Here is a 20,796-nt window from a genome sequence, read left to right on the forward strand (position 1 = left end):
GTGTCGCATGGCCTGCAAGGAAGGCCATCGCTGACCCAGCCTATCAGGATGCTATTCCGCGATAAGAACTTGGCAGCCCCCAGAAGCATGAACCATGTTTTGCATGGGGCCCATACACAGCTTCTTCTAGCCCCCTAAGTAGGAGGTAAGGATTGTGACACTTCATACTGTTTCTGCCACAATGATGTCAGAAGCAGAATGAAAAACAGCATAATAGAAAACCAATCAAAGCAGCCAAGTATCTATTGTGTGTGTGTGTGTGTGTGTGTGTGTGTGTTTGTGTATTTCTGGTGATGGTCAGAAATACACACACAGAAACAAACAGGCAAACAACAGCCAAAACACTGACCCCCCATGCACACAACAAATAAAACAGATTTTTTTTAAAAAGGCACCCCCACAACCAAATAGCAACAAAAATGGCCCCCGCAAAACCCTCATTTTAAAAACTGGGAAAGGCAGGTCTTGGCAAAGGGGGTGTATGAGGGCACTGCGTTGGAGACCTAACTTCTAGCCTGAGCCAACCAAGAGAACTCAAGGCACATGTGGGCCAACTCAGTGGCTGCTACCAAGTTTTTCGAAAGCAGCCAAGTATCTAAGGATAAGGAAGAGTTCAGAATGCTTGTCATTGTAGTACTAAAATGTAAATATCAGAAAAATGTAAATACACCACTACACATAGTTTTTTTGTTTCTTAACATTTGGCTGCACTGATGAGTATCTGCATTAAGAGTATGAAATTTTAAGTGCATGCATTTCAGCTGCACTTACAAAAGGACCCTGTCAAAACTTGCGAAAGTTTCCCGTAACATTATTTAGGAAAACAAGAATACTCCGTCCCATGCGCATATGCACACATATGAAATGCAGAGTTGTGTTTTCATACAGATCTTATATGTCTATATGGAAATAGATCTGCTCCATTCTTTACTCTCCAGGCCTTCACACAACCTACTGACATTGTTTTTATGTAAAAATAAATAAATCAAGTTGTGCTCTGATCAATTGATTTCTGAGCCTTCCCTCAATTTCCTCCATAAGCTTCATTCTATTTAACATTTCCATGTTGAGAACCCATAATAGACGCAGTATTCAGATGGCAGCTTTTCACTGCAATCTCACATTGTTTTACAGAACTTTCCTTTCAAATTTACTTACAGACATTTTGCCGTTGCGGTTGGCTTCCTCCCTCTCCGCCAATGCCTTCAGAAAGTCGTCTTTCAGCTCTTTTCCTGCACTTGCCAGAGCTCTGGTAAGGGAAAGACAGAACACAATGTTTGTTTCAGGCTCTTTCTATCTTCCTCCTCATCTAAATAACATTTAAACAAGAGTGAATAATAAAAAAATGAAAGAGTTCAGTCCAAGAGAAGATCCATCAGTACCTTGACAATGTTCCAAACCAACCTAACATATTTCAAAAAGGACTGCAGATTTTTTTAATAGAAAAGTCTGAATTAATAAACACAACTCCAACACACTGTGTGCGGCAAGGCTGAACTGAATAGTAGAGCCACCGCATCTAAAGCCATGATGCTTTTGCCAAACAGGGCAACAAACGGGGGCAGTATTTTTTTTGCTGTGTCAACTCCAAACAAATGCAGCAAAGAAGGCCAGATCAGGCCCATTACCAGCAGCTGGACTGGTTTGGAACCCAGCAGATACTTGTGGGCTTCCCATAGGCATCTAACAAGGTAAAGGGACCCCTGACCATTAGGTCTAGTTGTGACCGACTCCGGGGTTGTGGCGCTCATCTCGCTTTATTGGCCGAGGGAGCCGGCGTACAGCTTCCGGGTCATGTGGCCAGCATGACTAAGCCGCTTCTGGTCAACCAGAGCAGTGCACGGAAACGCCGTTTACCTTCCCGCCGGAGTGGTACCTACTTATCTACTTGCACTTTGACGTGCTTTTGAACTGCTAGGTTGGCAGGAGGAGGGACCAAGCAATGGGAGCTCACCCCGTCACGGGGATTTGAACCACCGACCTTCTGATCGGCAAGTCCTAGGCTCTGTGGTTTAACCCACAGCGCCACCCGCGTCCCACTCATAGGCGTCTAGTTGCCATTAAGAACAGAATGCTGAACTAGATAGGACTTCTGTCTTATGTCACCATGATACGCATCCACCAGTCAATGGCAGTTGTACATACTATGTGGCAACCAGCTGAAGCACCTTTGTGAATAGACTGCAGGGATCAAAACAATTTATGTAGTCCCCAAAATGAGGGGTGATCTTGGTGTGCTTCCTGATAAGGTAGTTCCTTATGAAGATGTCATCTAACTAAAGCAGATTCTCCTGTGCACTGTGCTGAAAATAAATATCTAAAGCACAGGAGACCATATTATAATGCAGGTTGTGGACCCCTGGCCTAGGCCAATACCGCTCACATTCTGTAACCAATAAAGTTGTGCCCTAAATTTTGCCCATTAACATTAACCTAAAATTCTGTGTCCTTGTGTCTTTATTCTCCTGAGGGTGGCTTGCGGCCCTTGACACGCAAATGTATGTGTGCATGCACCCACATCACATATCAGTGCACACCAATGGTCACATACGACTGCCCTTCTTCGTCAATTTTAATAAAAAGCTAACCCTCCAGAGAAAAGGGTGCCCCCATGCCCACAAGGAACAGTTGGATATATTTGTGTTGGGAATAGTCAAGCTTTGTACAGTCTTCCTATGCCCTCTCTGTTTTCCCAAGGAAGGGAGAAGTGGCAAATAGGAAAGGGAAAACGGTCGGAAGGGATTCTTTAGCCCCTGCTATGCATTTCTCCTGTTTGACTAAGTTTACATAACACTCAGTGACCTGAAAAAGCTTGTAAAAATAAATACCAAAAAGAAGTTATTTCCTCAAAAGGGAAAAAAAGAAAGAAAGGAAGCTAGAGTAATTTCTTTACAAAGTATTAGAGCTACACTTTACTTTACTGGCATGTAAACACTCAGTTATTCTATTGTTAACATATTCACGCAATTGCACCCTTTCGATGCAGTATAAGGGCAATGCAAAAAAAGGCAAGAGAAAAACTGAAAGCTGTGTTTAACGATTAACCAGCAAGTTATGCATGCTATGACAATGTCACACATACAATCTAACAAGTCTAATAAATCTAATAAATCTAATAAATCTAATAAATAAATAAATCTAATAAATCTTCCCTTCCTGCAGCCCATTTCTTCAGTCCTTCCATTGCAGAATCTTCAATGTAATCTAATTTATTAGAAAAGGGAATGTTCCACAGGGAGATCATTCTGCGCAAACCATATTGGAATGGGAATGAGAAGCTCAAGCTTTTTATGTTTGATGTTTTATTATGCTGAAAGTTTTAATTTGTTGGAAACTGTTCGGAATGGTTGTGTTGCTGACGGGCTGGGGCAATCCAGTCTGATGGACAGCACACATACACAGACACACACACACACACACACACACACACACACACACACACATCTGTAAGCAAAGACAGCCTGTCTATTAAAAGATGGATTGAATTTTCCTGGATACAAAGATGGCAAAAAAACAAACACACCCAAAGCTAAGTGTTATTGGCAAACTGCTGACATCACAGACTAATGATGACAATCCCCACCAGAGGCTTCAGTAAGATGACAATGAAACTGAGGCCAAATCAGGGCAAGCCCTTGTTGAAACTTGCCGCCCTCGTTCTGCAGGAAAGCATTGGTGCAAGTCATTAATTAATGGAACACCATTACAAAGTGCACATAAAATGGTGCCACCCATTAAACCAAAACACTCATTGCTACCCAGCCAGAAGCAGACTTCTGCGTTATGAGTACGTTCTTTGCAGCACTATTCTGTGCCTGATACTATTTTGCTACATTGACTCTAAAACGCACATCTGCAAAGCAACTGCTTGGGTTGCTTCTGGTGGCCCTCAGTTGCAAAATAAGAATTTACCAATGCAATTGCAATTCCCATTATCCTCACCACATCCTGTATCAACTGCCAAGTCTGAAAAGTCTCTCCCTCCCCCAAAGCCATGCTCCCTGTTAGACAAAGGTCCATACAGGGCAGTGGAAAGGCCTCCCTTGGGAGGTTGTAGACTCTACTTCCGTGGAGGTTTTTAAGCAGAGGTTGGATGGTCATCTGTCATGGATGCTTTAGCTGAGATTCCTGCATGGCCGGGGGGTTGGACTAGATGACCCTTGGGGTCCCTTCCAACTCTACATTCTATGATTCCATGGCAATCAAAAGCCAACTCTTAAGACCAGACCAGAATGCACCTAGGAAATCTGTGTAAAATACTGGATGGCCTAGATTTAAGGACATAAGATGAAACTGCTGCATCAGGCCAATTAGTAGTCCAGTATTCCTATTCTCGACAAACCTAGACAGCATCTTAAAAAGCAGAGACATCACCTTGCCAACAAAGGTCCGTATAGTTAAAGCTATGGTTTTCCCAGTAGTGATGTATGGAAGTGAGAGCTGGACCATAAAGAAGGCTGATCACCGAAGAATTGATGCTTTTGAATTATGGTGCTGGAGGAGACTCTTGAGAGTTGCATGGACTGCAAGAAGATATTTTTAGCTGATTTTGCGTGTGCGCTCCCCATCGCCTGCACCCCCTGGTGGGGGCCCACCTCACCACCCCCTACCTACGGCCCTGTTCAGAAGCATTACTGTCTCCTGCTGTGGCTAGTTAACATAACCTAGTCTTCCTAACACCTTATCCACTCCATTTTACAACTGTAGATGGGGTTTCCAAACCCAGGAACATACTACTTCTAGGAACAAGGCTCTTGCCCTGCTTGCTCCACTCTTCTCCCTGCCCCCATTTGGCTTCAGAAGAACACAAAAGCTTTCTCGCCACTTTGTGACTTTTCGGTTGGTCCTAATAAAAGTATTACTTTATTATTACATTTGATTATTTTCTAATGAACAAAGCTACCTGCAGTATTTGGAATTAAACTGTGCCCACATGCTTGATTTTCTTGACCTAAAATATAAATTAGACACTGGCTGATAATGGCTAATAATGGCTAATAATAATAATAATAATTTATTATTTGTATCCCGACCATCTGACTAGGTTGCCTTGACCCAGCCATTCTGGGAGGCTTCTAACATCCTACATCTTCAGAGCCAATACCTTATTCAGCAAAGGATGCACTTCTAATCATTTCAAGAATTCTTTCTTTGGCCTCCTCCATTGTTACGGCCTTTCCCAGTAGTGATGTATGGAAGTGAGATCTGGACCATAAAGAAGGCAGATCGCCAAAGAATTGATGCTTTTGAATTATGGTGCTGGAGGAGACTCTTGAGAGTCCCATGGACTGCAAGAAGATCAAACCTATCCATTCTTAAGGAAATCATCCCTGAGTGCTCACTGGAAGGACAGATCGTGAAGTTGAGGCTCCAAGACTTTGGCCACCTCATGAGAAGAGAAGACTCCCTGGAAAAGACCCTGATGTTGGGAAAGATGGAGGACACAAGGAGAAGGGGACGACAGAGGACGAGATGGTTGGACAGTGTTCTCGAAGCTACCAGCATGAGTTTGACCAAACTGCGGGAGGCAGTGGAAGACAGGAGTGCCTGGCGTGCTCTGGTCCATGGGGTCACAAAGAGTCAGACACGACTAAACGACTAAACAACAACAATTGTTACGGCCAGATGAAATGACTGTGTGGGAACATTATTAGTGAAAGCCATGCAGTTGGGTATATAGTACTATGGCTGCACAGATTCCACCAACCAGAAATACATCAACCTAATCTCATTTAAGAAATAGGTGTTCACTCAAGAGGGAAAATATGCTTGGTGAGTACATACCATATTTTTGTATCTTGATGATTAGATAAAAACAATAAAAACAGAGTGATAAAAACAATGAGTTTTTCCATACATTATCAATTGTTTTTATCTTTTTTTTTCCCATGAGAAGAAGGGATTCCCAAAAAAAGATGGCCACAAGACTCCTGTTCTGGAGAACTGGCTTGCAGTTGATTATGGCACAAAGGAAACTTGTGAGTCAGGGCAATGCTTTGTGTGAGTTTCAAAATGCTGACACTGAAGATATATTAATGATTTCTTTCATTTCAGTTATATATTCCTACAGGAGGAAGGTGGGATTTTGACATTTAAATAGAATCATAGATTTGGAAGATACCCCAAGGATCATTTAGTCCAACCCCCTCCAATGCAGGTATCTCAGCGGAAGCATCCAAGAGAGATGACTATCCAAAAACATCTAAGGAAGAAGAGCCCACAACCACCTGAGGGGGTCCGTCCCACAGTCAAACAGCTCTTTCCGTCAGAAAGTTCTTCCTGATGCTTAGTCAGAATCTCCTTTCTTGTAACTTGAATCTATTGGTTCAATTCCTGCCCTCCAGAGCAGGAGAAAACAAGCTTGCTTCTTCTTCCATGTGATAGCCCTTGAGATATTTTAAGATGGCTATCATATCTCCTCTCAGTCTCCTCTTTTCTAGGTAAAACATACCCAGCTCCTTCAACTGTTCCTCATAAGGCTTGGTTCCAGACCCTTGATCATCTTGGTATACCTCCTCTGAACATGTTCCAGCTTGTCAATATCCTTCTTAAAACTGTGGTGCCCAGAACTGGACACAGTATTCCAGGTGTGGTCTGACCGAGGCAGAATAGAGTGGCACTATTACTTCCCTTGATCTGGTAACTATTCTTCTGTTGATACAGCCTAGATAACACATTGCAAATATTATCACCTAACATTAGGCACTCCATTTCAATACCTAATCAGTGTGATTAAAGAGAGGTTCCAACTGCAACACTTTGGGTCCCCACCCTACCCTGACAAGATGCAGACGGAAGGGGAGAAGTGGTGTTTGACCTATTAGCATCAAGTCAATGGATCAACAGTACAGGAAAAGAGGACATAAAGAATCAGTTACGCTACATAAGAAAATTTCAGCCATGGGCCATCAAACCTTATTTCAGAAACCACCTCTTAGCCAGTCTTCAGCTTCTGGTTTCTCTATATACAGGTCTCCACAAGCATTTCCTCTCCCATTAAAGCTAACACTTCAGCACGAAAACTTATTTTTAAAAGAGCTAACCTAATACATTTTCAGCTTTCAAAGAAGCAATAATGAAACTGTCCTTACTCTCTAGGGGATGTATATTCACTACTGATCTTCAAATGAGATCAGCAGGACGCACGCTAAGATGCTCAGAACAGCCTTTTGTAAACCGTTGGAGGTCAGCAATTTGCCGGATGCAAAGCAAAAAAAAAACAAAAAACAACTGCTAGAATTATCTACTGCTGGGACAAAGGACTTCCAAGGATTCACAGATGAGCTGGAGGAGGAATCGGTGTCTGGGAACTCGTTGTTCCAGCTGGACTGGTCCAGCTCAGTGGCATGGCCAAATGATGCTTTGTAGAAAGTGATGGGAGAACAGCTTGTGCTTTAAATAGCTACAGTCTAAGAGTGCAATAAGCTCTTGTTGCAGGAGATGAAGGATGATGTGGCGCTTCTGGCTCATCCTCAGTGATGTGCACCAAGATATCCCTGCTTGTTAAGGGGTGCTGGTTAGGTTTTATTTATCACATAAAGAAGCACCTTTGCATGCTTTGCATGATGTATGAATATTGTTATGGGGAGGGGTCCACAGTTCAGAATTCAGAAAAATCACCAAATAGATTCAGCCAAATGTAAATGTTATTTAGCCATGGAGTCGATTTAAAACAAAATCCATTTAAACATTTCAAAAGCACCTTAAAAGTGAGGACTGATTTCTCACTTTCATTTTAAATCTGGTACAGGTAATTTAAGGTAAAGTGATTTCACCTGTTATCCCGGAGACCCCATCTACAACATATTGAAGACTCTTACTAGAAAACATATTTTTGTACAAAAATTGCTGATTACTGGATTCTGCTGTTCAACTTTTTATTTTTTTAGCATTTTTTTTTAATTTCTTTGTTTTATTGCAAATTCATTAAAGAAAAAAGAAAAGGAAGGAAGGAAGGAAAGAAGGAAGGAAGGAAGGAAGGAAGGAAAGAAGGAAGGAAGGAAGGAAAGGAAACACAGGGGGAGGGGGGACCTGTCAACTTACATTAACAGTACATTTAAAAATCAATACACCCAAATTAGTTTACACATAAGAGTAATATATGCTGTCCAATTGCCCAAATCTGGATCCAAGAAAAATAGAAAGTACATTCATATGCAGCAAGTACATTAAGGTCACCAAACCACTGCATAATAGATTGGGGCTATTTATCCTTCCAGGCTCAAAGTATAAATCTCTTAGTGGCTCTTAGGGCACGTAAAATCCATTTTTGCTGTCCATTAATATAATTTAGAAGTACATGAACGTCCACAAACTTCAAGGATTTCACTAATACAAAATTGATAAGGACAACAACTTTAGACCAAAAAAAATATATCACTGGACATGCCCACATCATGTTTATCACTGAGGAATTGCCAGCATTACACCTCCAACAGACACAAGATAATATCATCAAGGCAACTATCTGTAAACAAATGATAAATGCCCATAAAATGGCAAAAGCAGTTTCTTTCCAAAATAGGTTTTATTTTAAATAATTGCAATCACAGTAAGTAAAGAGTCCCCTTATCAGTGGTTCAGTGCTCAGATGTCGCTCCGGTAATCAGACATTTTGTCCCCAAAGGGCTTAGTCATTGAGCTATAAAAATCAATTATAACAGCATTGCAATGAATTAACAAGTAGAGTAAGGAAAATTAAAAATTAGAATACACTGAGAATGCATGATTGAGACCTACCTTTGTAGTAAATAATGTACAAAAGACGACAGTATATAAATGACTTAAAGCATTACACTTCCAGCATCTATCTGAATTAGACAGTGCCTTCCTATAAAGACATTGTAGAGTATACCCAAAATTTTGCTGAGCCAATCTCCATTTTAAATCTAAATAAACATTCTGCATGGCTTCTAAAGCAATTTTCTGATATTTTTGGCGGGGGGGAAATGTTCTATTCTTCTGGAAGCTCTTGAACTTCTACTTTACTTTCACTAATATATTGGTGAAAATAGCATACAAAAACACAGTAGGGAACACTGCTTGCAAAAAAAAATTACATTAGTCCAAACTATGTACAGAGGAGGAATTCACAAGAAAATCCCAGTGCATTGTTATGAGTACTTGTTTTTCTTTAAAAAATAATAATCACAAATTGCTGCAGGTACGCAGAGAACTATGTTTATCACTGGAAAAATGAGAAACCGGGGGAATCCAAATTGACAGAACATTCCAGCTCTGCTTGATAGACACAATTTATGTGCACTAATCAGTGTTCAGTCAACCTTCAAGTGAGACTTGCACCATTTGCATTCGAATCTTTGTCCAGTTTGATGCATAGCCTGTAGCTCTGCAGAATGACAGGAACCAAACTGGACTCCACAACACCAAAGAGGATGCTAAGGAGCAATGTTCCACAGCCAGGCCAGGAATCTGACAGGACCATCAGCTTAGTCTCCTAGAAAATCCCCTAAACTGGATGCCCAACAAGTCAACCACGATCGACTGGTCGATCCCTGGGAGGTTTCAGTCGATCGTGGTCTCTTTTTCCTTTGCAGGGCAGAAAGAGCATCTGGCCCCGCCCCCTCTCCCCATCCTCCATTTACACATGATCGGAAGATGGAGTTTTCGCTGTGAGGCTGATTGTTTCCTGAGCGATCTTTTGTTGAGAGACTTTTTCCTTTTCCCCCTATAGAAAGCTCAACCTTTTTTTTACCTGCCCCTCTTTAAAAAGGTCTGCTTGGACTACTGCAATACGCTCTATGTAGGGCTACCTTTGAAGGTGACCTGGAAACTACAATTAATCCAGAATGCGACAGCTAGACTGGTGCCTGGGAGTGACCGCCGGGACCACATAACACCGGTCCTGAGAGATCTGCATTGGCTCCCAGTACGTTTCCAAGCACAATTCAAAGTCTTGGTGCTGACCTTTAAAGCCCTAAACGGCCTCGGTCCTGTATACTTGAAGGAGCATCTACACCCCCATTGTTCAGCCCGGACACTGAGGTCCCGCTCCGAGGGCCTTCTGGCGGTTCCCTCATTGAGAGAAGTGAGGTTACAGGGAACCAGGCAGTGGTCCTTCTCGGTAGTGGCGCCCACCCTGTGGAACGCCCTCACTTCAGATGTGAAGGAAATAAGCAGCTATCTTATTTTTAAAAGACATCTGAAAGCAGCCCTGTTTAGGGAAGTTTTTAATATCTAATGCTGTATCATTTTTAACACTTGATTGGAAGCTGCCCAGAGTGGCTGGGGAAATTCAGCCAGATGGGCGGGGTATAAATAATAAATTATTATTATTATTATTATTATTATTATTAGGTCAACAACTCTGGCTTCCCTCCCTAAAAAAGAGCTCAACAACTTTGATCTGAACCCCCCCAAAAAAGGTCAACAACTCTTGACTTTCCTCCCTAAGAAAAGCTCAACAACTTTGACCTGAACCCCTACCAAAAAGTGGTAGATCACTGCCATTTTTTTATTCTGTGAGTAGATCGCAGTCTCTTGGGAGTTGGCCTAAAGCATTCAGAGATCCATCCAGGGCAAACCACCCTTGCGTTACAGAGGAATTTCATACAAGTGGAACATTGCACTTCTATTTATGAAGGAAGAAATATAAGCTTTCACTCTCCCCGCGCATGGATTGGGTTAAGAGAGAGCTACTCTTTACAATGACTAATTGGATTAGGAAGTTACTTTTTAAAAGAAAGCTTAAACTCTTACCATTTCTGACATATTTGGCACACACTCAATTGAGAAATGTGCTATAAAACTCTTGATTGCTACTTACATAATCTAATGTACAGGAAATACCTTTGGAAGGGCCTTAATCCCACGTATTTTATTGTTTAATAAAATGAACAAGTAATTGCAAAAACTACACTCAGTATATGATATGTGAAACTCTACAAAGCCAAGGCTCTCTCTCTTTTTAGAAAATATTTTGGTTGCTTATGCACTTTATTTGAACAGTTTCCATGGTTATCACAGCTTTGGCTGACAAGGAGAAACCTACACCTGACATAATATTGGCACTGATATTACAAACAGTTAACAGCAAGCTACCAGCAACGTGGTCCTGTCATTTATCCAACATTCACAACTTTTTTAAAAAGGTTCTTTTATCAGCTCTAGGCTAAGTTCATTAAAAGAAAAAGAAAAAACATCACTGCTGTCAAGGGTGGTTTTTTAAAATTTTTATTTTAAGTAAGTGTTTCAGCGTGCTTCCTAATGTGATTAGCAGAGCTAACATGAAGAGAGGACCTTGCCCTGAATTCTGGATTCACGATAAAACACACAACTCACAGCAATAAATTATCGGAAATCAGGCAAATTATCAGAAATCAGTTGACGAGGCATTGCACATCATTCATTTCTTGCAGGCATGTCCAACTCATAAGGGATAGTGATCTACTCCCACTATAAAAAAACTGGCAGTGATCTACTCATTGGATTGACCATGTTGTTGGGGAGGAAGACCCAAAGCGGTTGAGCTTTCTGGGGGGAGAAAGACCCAAAGTTGTTGCTTATTGGGGGGGGGGTCAATCAGGATCACACGATTGACTGTTGGACATGCCTGATTTATTGAATTTGTTACTTTAAGATGCGATGATGGCTTCTAGCTATTAGGACTGGGCAATGTATTGATCCATCGCCCAGGACCAGTTTGAAGGCATAACGCAATGGCGCCTTCACCTAGTGGTATATTGCAGATGGAACTTGCCTCCCACTAAGAGAGCTGAGGCGATTTCACCCCAGCACTTTGCGGGGCCGATGCAGCTTGTTCCTCCCGCCGCTTTTCAACATCACGACGTATAACTGTATTCTGGTGTTAGGCTGGTGATAAGGTAAAGGTAAAGGACCCCTGACAGTTAACTCCAGTTGCAAACGACTCTGGGGTTTCTGCGCTCATCTTGCTTTGCAGGCCGAGGGAGTCGGCGTTTGTCCGCAGACAGTTTTTCTGGGGCATGTGGCCAGCATGACCAGAGCAGCGCACGGAAACACCGTTTACCTTCCCGCCGGAGCAGTACCTACTTATCTACTTGCACTTTGATGTGCTTTTGAACTGCTAGGTTGGCAGGAGCTGGGTACGAGCAACGGGAGCTCGCCCCATCGCGGGGATTCGAACCGCCGACCTTCCAATCAGCAAGCCCTAGGCTAAGTGGTTTAATCCACAGTGCCACCCGCGTCCCTGGACTGGTGATAGATAAATATAAACAAATATAAATCTCAGCTGTCATTGGAAGATGCTGCCTCAGCACTCATCAAGAGCCAGCGTGATGTAGTGGTTAAGAGCGGTGGACTCGTAATCTGGTGAACCAGGTTCGATTCCCTGCTCCTCCACATGCAGCTGCTGGGTGACCTTGGGCTAGTCACACTTCTCTGTAGTCTCTCAGCCTCACGCACCTCACAGAGTGTTTGTTGTGGGGGAGGAAGGGAAAGGAGATTGTTAGCCGCCTCCTTAGGGTAGTGATAAAGAGGGATATCAAATCCAGACTCCTCCTCCTTCTTCTTCTTCATTTTAAGTAAAACTCAACTTCCAAACCAGTCAACATTCATACATGGAGTGAGTAGAAGTGCCATCTTCAGGTATCAAAATGTCTTAGGCCGGCCCAGGGTCACATCAATAGCTATTAGGCAGGATTGCTAAGTGGGTATAATTTAGCAATACTTTTTAAAATGAAAACCAGACGGCTGTTTGAATTGTATTTGGTAAAGATTTAGTTGCTGTCCATAATTTTTATTTGCAATAATTGCCTTTTGCCATTTTAAACAGTTAATATTTATACTTGGGAGAAACATCACTTATTTCTGGGTAAGGTTAAAAAACAAGGAAGTGACATGGAGACTGGAATGATTAATTTTGCCTCAAAAAAGCAGATGGAAGTGGGGAAGAACTGGCTCAGCGATAACCAATATAGTCTCATTTCCCTATTATACACTGACATATAAGTTTAAAATGGGACACTTGTATTAAATGTAAATGTTTTAAGGCTTGCACTGCGTAATGTTAAGAACTGGAAATTGGAAGCATGCATAAAGGTTAAATGAAGAAACAAGTGATTTGATTAGCCTAATGTTTTGACCATGTATGTTGTTGTTGTTGTTGTTGTTGTTGTTGTTGTTGTTTAGTCGTTTAGTCATGTCCGACTCTTCGTGACCCCATGGACCAGAGCAAAAACTGGGTTGTCTGGTTGGTAAAAATATACATGAACCACACACACACATACACACACCTCTGCATTGTAATGTATTAAGGGACTGAATGTTTGTTGTTGTTTGTTGTTGTTGTTTAGACGTTTAGTCGTGTCCGACTCTTCGTGACCCCATGGACCAGGGCACGCCAGGCACTCCTGTCTTCCACTGCCTCCCGCAGTTTGGTCAAACTCATGTTGGTCCCTTCGAGAACACTGCCCAGGCATCTTGTCCTCTGTTGTCCCCTTCTCCTTGTGCCCTCCATCTTTGCCAACATCAGGGTCTTTCCAGGGAGTCTTCTCTTCTCATGAGGTGGCCAAAGTATTGGAGCCTCAGCTTCAGGATCTGTCCTTCCAGTGAGCACTCAGGGCTGATTTCCTTAAGAATGGATAGGTTTGATCTTCTTGCAGTCCATGGGACTCTCAAGAGTCTCCTCCAGCACCATAATTCAAAAGCATCAATTCTTCGGCGATCAGCCTTCTTTATGGTCCAGCTCTCACTTCCATACATCACTACTGGGAAAACCATAGCTTTAACTATACGGACCTTTGTTGGCAAGGTGATGTCTCTGCTTTTTAAGATGCTGTCTAGACCATATATAGTTTGTGGTTCTTATAGTGTTAGACACAAATCAGTGTGGACAAATCAGTAATGTCCATACATTGGATAACACCCCTATATCCAGCATAATGTGATTTTGAAAGATAAAAATCCCACAAGGAAGCTATTGTGTCTATCCTTGTTTAATAGGCTGATGTGGTACAGCAATAAAGCTTCCAGCACATTTGAAAAGCTAAGCAATTTGTGGATGGGTAACCGAGGGTTGAGATACTTGCATTGCAGGCGGTTGGACTAGATGAGCCTCGGGGTCCCTTCCAAATTACAATTCTATGATTGTACTCTTCACACAATTAGAGCACAGAACACATAGCAATGGGTCAACTTCAGTATTTCTCCATTCATGTTTGAAGCCCTCTAAACTCTGGAAGTATGAGCTTTCCTAACACGAAACTTGCTTTTTCAAAGATGCATGTGGGAAAAGCTTGTGGTCTTAAGAGCCTTGGAATCTTGTTATAAATATATTTTCACAGGCAGCAATTGGAGAAATAACTACGCAAAATCTAAGAAGCACAGACATCAAAAGTATCAGGAGTGCATGAACCTTGGATCACACTGTGTAAAAGGCACTTTTAAAAATAAACACTTTTAGATCAAATCATAATATTAATCTATTTTAAGGAAAAATACAGCATCTGTTATTAAGCACTTTTGCGATACAAGGCTTTAGTCCTAGCAACATAGCAGGCCCTGGAAAGTATCACATCAAAGTAGAGATACTTATCAAGATCTAAACAACACTTATGGAAGAGTAACAAATTAAAAGCTTAGCAAAAACTAATGGTAATAATAACCTCAAGAGATTTTCAACTTTTCGCTCCCCAAGTGAAAAGTTCCTAAGAAGCTATACAAACAAGCAATCAGCCTTTGCAACTTTTGCTAAAAAATCACAGAGATTTCTTCCGAACCTAGCTCCTACACCCTTGCACAAGTCATTTCTTACATAATGTCCACCTGAAATATTCATCTTCCTGATCACAAGGGAGGTTGTAAGGAGAAATGAGAAAGAAATTCACTCCAACAAAAAGGGCGGACACGGCAAATGCTGGAGAACATCTGACTAGCAAGAATGACAGTAGGAGTCCTCCATGGACATGCGCACACAGAATTTTCCTGCAAAGATTATTTTGCAGAGACTAAGTTTTCCATGATTCATACTGACCCAGCATGCAAAACATTCTGGGCTACTTAACAGGTAGACTCAAGTACATTAGGCCTGACAATAATTTCATTTCCCTTCATTTCCCTTTGAATTTATATACTACCTTTCTATATTACTATGCCCAAGGTGGTTTAGAAGCTGAAGAAACAACAAAATAGACAGCAAGGATCACACACATAGTAATAATCTGATCCAGCACCAAAAAAACCCACAACAATTTTAAAATAAACAACTTCTTTCAAATAAAAAAACTGTTTAATAATCCATTGGGACGCGGGTGGTGCTGTGGTCTAAACCACCGAGCCTAGGGCTTGCCGATCGGAAGGTCAGCGGTTCAAATCCCCGTGACGGGGTAAGCTCGCGTTGCTCGGTCCCTGCTCCTGCCAACCTAGCAGTTCGAAAGCACATCAAAGTGCAAGTAGATAAATAGGTACAGCTCCGGCAGGAAGGTAAACGGCGTTTCCGTGCGCTGCTCTGGTTTCGCCAGAAGCAGCTTAGTCATGCTGGCCACATGACCCGGAAAAACTGTCTGTAGACAAACGTCGACGCCCTTAGCCAGTAAAGCGAGATGAGCACCACAACCCCAGAGTCGTTTGCAACTGGACTTAACTGTCAGGGTCCTTTACCTTTTTTTTTAATAATCCATTAGAAGAGAAGAGAAGAGTTTGGATTTGATATCCCTTTATCACTACCCTAAGGAGTCTCAAAGCAGCTAACATTCTCCTTTCCCTTCCTCCCCCACAACAAACACTCTGTGAGGTGAGTGGGGCTGAGAGACTTCAGAGAAGTGTGACTGGCCCAAGGTCACCCAGCAGCTGCATGTGGAGGAGCGGAGATGCGAACCCGGTTCCCCAGATTACGTGACTACCACTCTTAACCACTACACCACACTGGCTCTTACGAGAATATAATAGCAAACGGTAACTCAGTGGGGGCTGCTGAGTGAACTAGGCTAATCATACTCTTGGAAACCAGAAGGCACATGATGGTCCTTTAGGTTTGCTGAAACACTACATTTCCACAATCCGCTGGAATTGGAATTAAAATAGGCATCTGCACAGCATTGGGAGCAGCTCTCCTCTGGGGTGGAGCCACACCAACAGCCTACCAGCTGGTGAGTTCCTGCCACTTACTGGGAGGGGCAAGGTGGCAGCAAGATTGGGCCTGCCCAGGTGCACAGGTGCAGCCTATGTGACAAAACCCATCCAATGTTCCCACCAATACAACTGTGCATCCTGACCTCACTGCCACCTTACCCTTTCCCCATTTAAGCACCAATGATGACAACCGATTTCAGTGGGATATAAGAACGATTCACTTAATCTGGATGAAACCTAAGTCTGCAGGGAGCAGCTGTTTACTAAAATGTATAGAGTGCCTAGCGGTTCAACGCATTTTCTGTCAGTAAAAAATAAATAAACTAGCATTTATTTGCAATTTACACCCCACCCTGCACTCGAAAACCTTGTTCAGGGTAAGCATGGCAATCACTAAAAAAGAATGACAAATAAATCAGTAACCTTACCAAAAATAAAATAGGAATAAAACTGCAGAGGCAGAATAAAACTATATTCCAGCTATTCTAGAAAGCCTGTGGAAATACTTTACCTTGCACTAGAAAGATGTAATAATAAGTGCCAGGCAAGCCTCTCTTGGTTTAAGGTAAATGTAAAGGGACCCCCGACTATTAGGCCCAGTCATGGCCGACTCTGGGGTTGCAGTGCTCATCTCGCTTCATTTGCCAAGGGAGCCGGCGTACACCTTCCGGGTCATGTGGCCAGCATGACTAAGCCACTTCTGGCGAACCAGAGCAGCGCACGGAAACGCCGTTTACCCTCCTGCCGGAGCGGTACCTATTTATCAACTTGCACTTTGATGTGCTTTCGAACTGCTAGGTTGTCAGGAGCAGGGACCGAGCAATGGGAGCTCACCCTGTCACGGGGATTTGAACTGCCGACCTTCTGATCAGCAAGTCCTAGGCTCTGTGGTTTAACCCGCAGCGCCACCTGTGTCCCTTGGTTTAAGGTACCACAGCAGAAAAAGCCATTTGAACAGTTGCCATTCACCAAAATTCGGAAAGTGAGGGTGCCCAGGCAAGAGAATCTTATTTTTAAAAAGAGGGTGCTGGAACTCACCATGAATGCCGCCCTTGTTGTCTTGTAATGGCAATGAAAGCCACTTGAGAGGTGTCAGAACTGAGTTCTGGAGAGTTCCAGCTGGAAAAAAAAATCCTGCAAAGGTTCTTAATGCGAGGGAAAGTACATGTGAGAAAAGATGGTCTTTTCATCATTGGTGCTTCAGGTATACGGCCTCTGTCTAGTATACCTGAAGGAGCGTCTCCACCCCCATCGTTCCGCCCGGACGCTGAGGTCCAGAGCCGAGGGCCTTCTGGCGGTTCCCTCAATGCGAGAAGCAAAGCTACAAGGAACCAGGCAGAGGGCCTTCTCGGTAGTGGCGCCCGCCCTGTGGAACGCCCTCCCACCAGATGTCAAAGTGATAAACAACTACCTGACATTCAGAAGACATCTTAAGGCAGCCCTGTTCAGGGAAGTTTTTAATCTGTGACATTTTAGTGCATTTTTGGTCTCTGTGGAAGTCGGCCAGAGTGGCTGGGGAAATCCAGCCAGATGGGCGGGGTACAAATAAATTCTAATTCTTCTTCTTCTTCTTCTTCTTCTTCTTCTTCTTCTTCTTCTTCTTCCCAGGTCCCGAGCCATATAAATAAGAACGTTTTGTTAAGAGTATTTTTCTTAAGCCAGTTGAAACACTTATGCAGCAATTGAAAGTTAACATCCTCGACAGACACTTTCCCCCACATTCCATTTCCAGCAACAGAAACCAACATCTTGTCTTGATTATGGACAACACCTCTGAGGATAGCTTTCTTCCTCTCTCAACTGCTGAAGGCTTCAACAAAAGATGACTGGCCAACGCTCCACTTAAAATTATCTCAGCGAGGAAAAGGGCAGGAAGAAATGCATACCTGTGCACTTTAGCTAACAGGTGGCGCAGTTAGCAACAATGAATGAATACAGCGCTCGTAAAGGGAGGGGAGCCTTAAGTGAGCACACTTCGCCACAAAGCTCTTATCTCTTCATGCTTGGCTGCCTGACCATTCTCCACTTCAATTAGTAGCCCACTATTATGCAAATAACATGGAAGCCAGAAGTCATACACCTGTGCTCGCCTCCATATTTAATATTCCTACGAAGGTTTTAAACCCTGTTCTGCGGCAGAGAAGCGTGCAGGAATGCTCAGCTCAGGTTACGGTCAGCCAGGTGAAGTACCTTTTCAACTGGAACAATCGTTTGCAAAGAATTCAAAGGGACGCAGAACATTTCGCCTTGATCTTGGGAATAGGACCACTTAGTGCAACGGAAATATCTACCAATATATATAATATGGGTTTGACATAGTTGGCAGTTCCACAGCAACGCAGAAAACCTGATTGCAACCTGGTCTCAAGCAGGCTGGCCTAAAACAATGTTTTCCAAACTTGGGTCTCCAGCTGTTTTTGAACTACAAGTGCCATTAGCCCTTACTACTGGGCCTACTAGCTAGGGATGATGGGAGTTGTAGTCCAAAAACAGCTGGAGACCCAAGTTTCAAAAACACTGGCCTAGAAGAACCACAGAGTCCCCTGTTTTGAATATGGAAGGTTCCAGGTGCAGCATCTCCAGTTAAAAGATCTCAGCAGAACTAGATGTAGTCCAGAACATCTGGATGGAGCCACGTCGGCCAATGCTGCTCTAGAGCCACTGCCATTCCCAGGTTTAGCCAAGCTGGCCAGTCGTATAACATACTCAGTTATCTCTTTGCAGGGCTCTGTTTCTAAAACAAGAGTAGCCATTGCGGTGCCTCCCCAGATTTAGTGGACCTCAGATCCCATCATCCCTAACCACTGGCCATGGGGCTGATGGTACCCGGAGTCACAACATCTGGATGTTGGGTAAGCCTGTCCTAAAACATAGGTAATCTTTTACAAAAAAAAATGTGTTGCAAATAGCGATATTTCTGCTCCATCCCCTCAACATTCCCAAGATGATAGTTGTTGTTTTTTTTAAAAAAGGAGATAATCAGTCAAATATATCTTTCTATGACACTGACGTGCAACACATTTTCCTCGGGATTTTCAAAGATTATGTGTGTGTTTGTACAAGTTTGCCTGTGTTTTTCTTGGTAGCAAAACCAGCTAGACAGAGCCGAAAGGAAAGGAATCGGCTCTGGGGTGGGGGGAAACAGCTGGGTTAGAAGTCACCCTTGAGAAAAAAGAATTCAAAAGCAATGTTTATACTTCAATTGGAGAGACTTTTTAAATGTTATATTTTATTTTGTAGCTCCATTTTAATGAAAAATGTCCACATCCTTGCCACACATTTTATTCTTCGAGCCTAGAACCCAAGGGGAACTCGCAGAAATGAAATAAAACAAAACAAATATTAAGAGCTCTGTAAATGCAGCACTTGGAAATAACAAAGCAAACCTCAATCTGTTCAGAAGGAATCGCTCTAATAAAGCTTTACAGTCAAGTCATCACAAAACAAGTTAACTTCAGCCAATATTGAAAAGAACCAGAAAAAGCCTTGAAGCTGTATTCTGTATAATTACAATGGGAAATTAAGAAACAAGAATATGATTGAGGCCAGATTCAACCTTCATTCCCCACCCCAATACAAACTTTGGTCTATGCAACATGTACTAAGGGGTGACTGTAAGGGCCTATATAAATTGCTGGGACAGGAATCCAATGATAAAACTCATTAGAGATGTTAACTACGGTACATGCCGATTACTTTTATGCAATATACTGTTGTCCCCGAGTCCGAACTGTCACTTTGCATTTCTTAGTGCAGAAGGTATTGATCTGATGTGTAGAGATCTTTCCTATTCTAATTAATTCAAGAGGGTTCTGCAAGCTTCTCTGTGTGAAAGAAACAAGCAGAAGGTTCATGATGTTTGGGTTATTCCTTCAGAGAAGCTGAGTACAGCTGGTTTAAAATGGTTCTGTTATCTTTTCTATCAAGGTCATGCTGACTATAAAAGTCCAGAAGGAGCTCTTTCTCCTTTTATCTCTCTTTCTTCTGGTGTGGTGTTTAGTCTTATTATAAGTTATTGTAAGTTTAAATTAAATCTGCTGCAACTGGATTTCTTTTGGACAGTGCCAGTCCTGCATGTATTGGATTTGTGACCATTATGCTCATTTGCCTTCAGTAGCAGGCAAGCTCTGCTGGATAAAATATTAATTGCCTCTGGTCTATTTTTTGGGGAATCCTGCAACATGTTTAAGTTTTTACTTTGCTAACTATAATAATAATAATAATTTATTATTTATATCCCGCCCATCTGGCTGAGTTTCCCTAGCCACTCTGGGTGGCTCCCAATTAAGTGTTAAAAACAGTACAGCGTTAAATATTAAAAACTTCCCTGAACAGGGCTGCCTTAAGATGTCTTTTAAAGATAGGATAGCTGCTTATTTCCTTCACATCTGAAGGGAGGGTGTTCCACAGGGTGGGCACCACTACCGAGAAGGCCCTTTGTCTGGTTCCCTGTAATCTCACTTCTCGCAATGAGGGAACCGCCAGAAGGCCCTCGGCGCTGGATCTCAGTGATGGGGATGAACGATGGGGATGGGGACGCTCCTTCAGGTATACAGGACCGAGGCCGTTTAGGGCTTTAAAGGTCAGCACCAACACTTTAAATTGTGCTTGGAAACATACTGGGAGCCAATGCAGATCTCTCAGAACCGGTGTTATGTGGTCCCGGCGGCCACTCCCAGTCACCAGTCTAGCTGCCGCATTCTGGATTAATTGCAGTTTCCAGGTCAC

At 42.7% G+C, this 20,796-nt stretch overlaps 1 protein-coding gene across 3 annotated transcripts in view; it reads right to left on the reverse strand.

The window, feature by feature from the left end:
• Positions 1-20,796, reverse strand: part of CFAP299 (cilia and flagella associated protein 299) — a 327,043-nt gene that overhangs the window by 217,613 nt on the left and 88,634 nt on the right. For all 3 annotated transcript variants that reach the window (XM_081021249.1, XM_081021247.1, XM_081021248.1), the window contains exon 3: positions 1,159-1,249. In XM_081021249.1, the coding sequence (XP_080877375.1) occupies positions 1,159-1,249 (91 nt within the window). The remainder of the gene's footprint in view (positions 1-1,158; positions 1,250-20,796) is intronic.

The sequence above is a fragment of the Podarcis pityusensis genome, assembly GCF_964106645.2.
Source record: "Podarcis pityusensis genome assembly, chromosome: 9".
NCBI lineage: Eukaryota > Metazoa > Chordata > Lepidosauria > Squamata > Lacertidae > Podarcis > Podarcis pityusensis.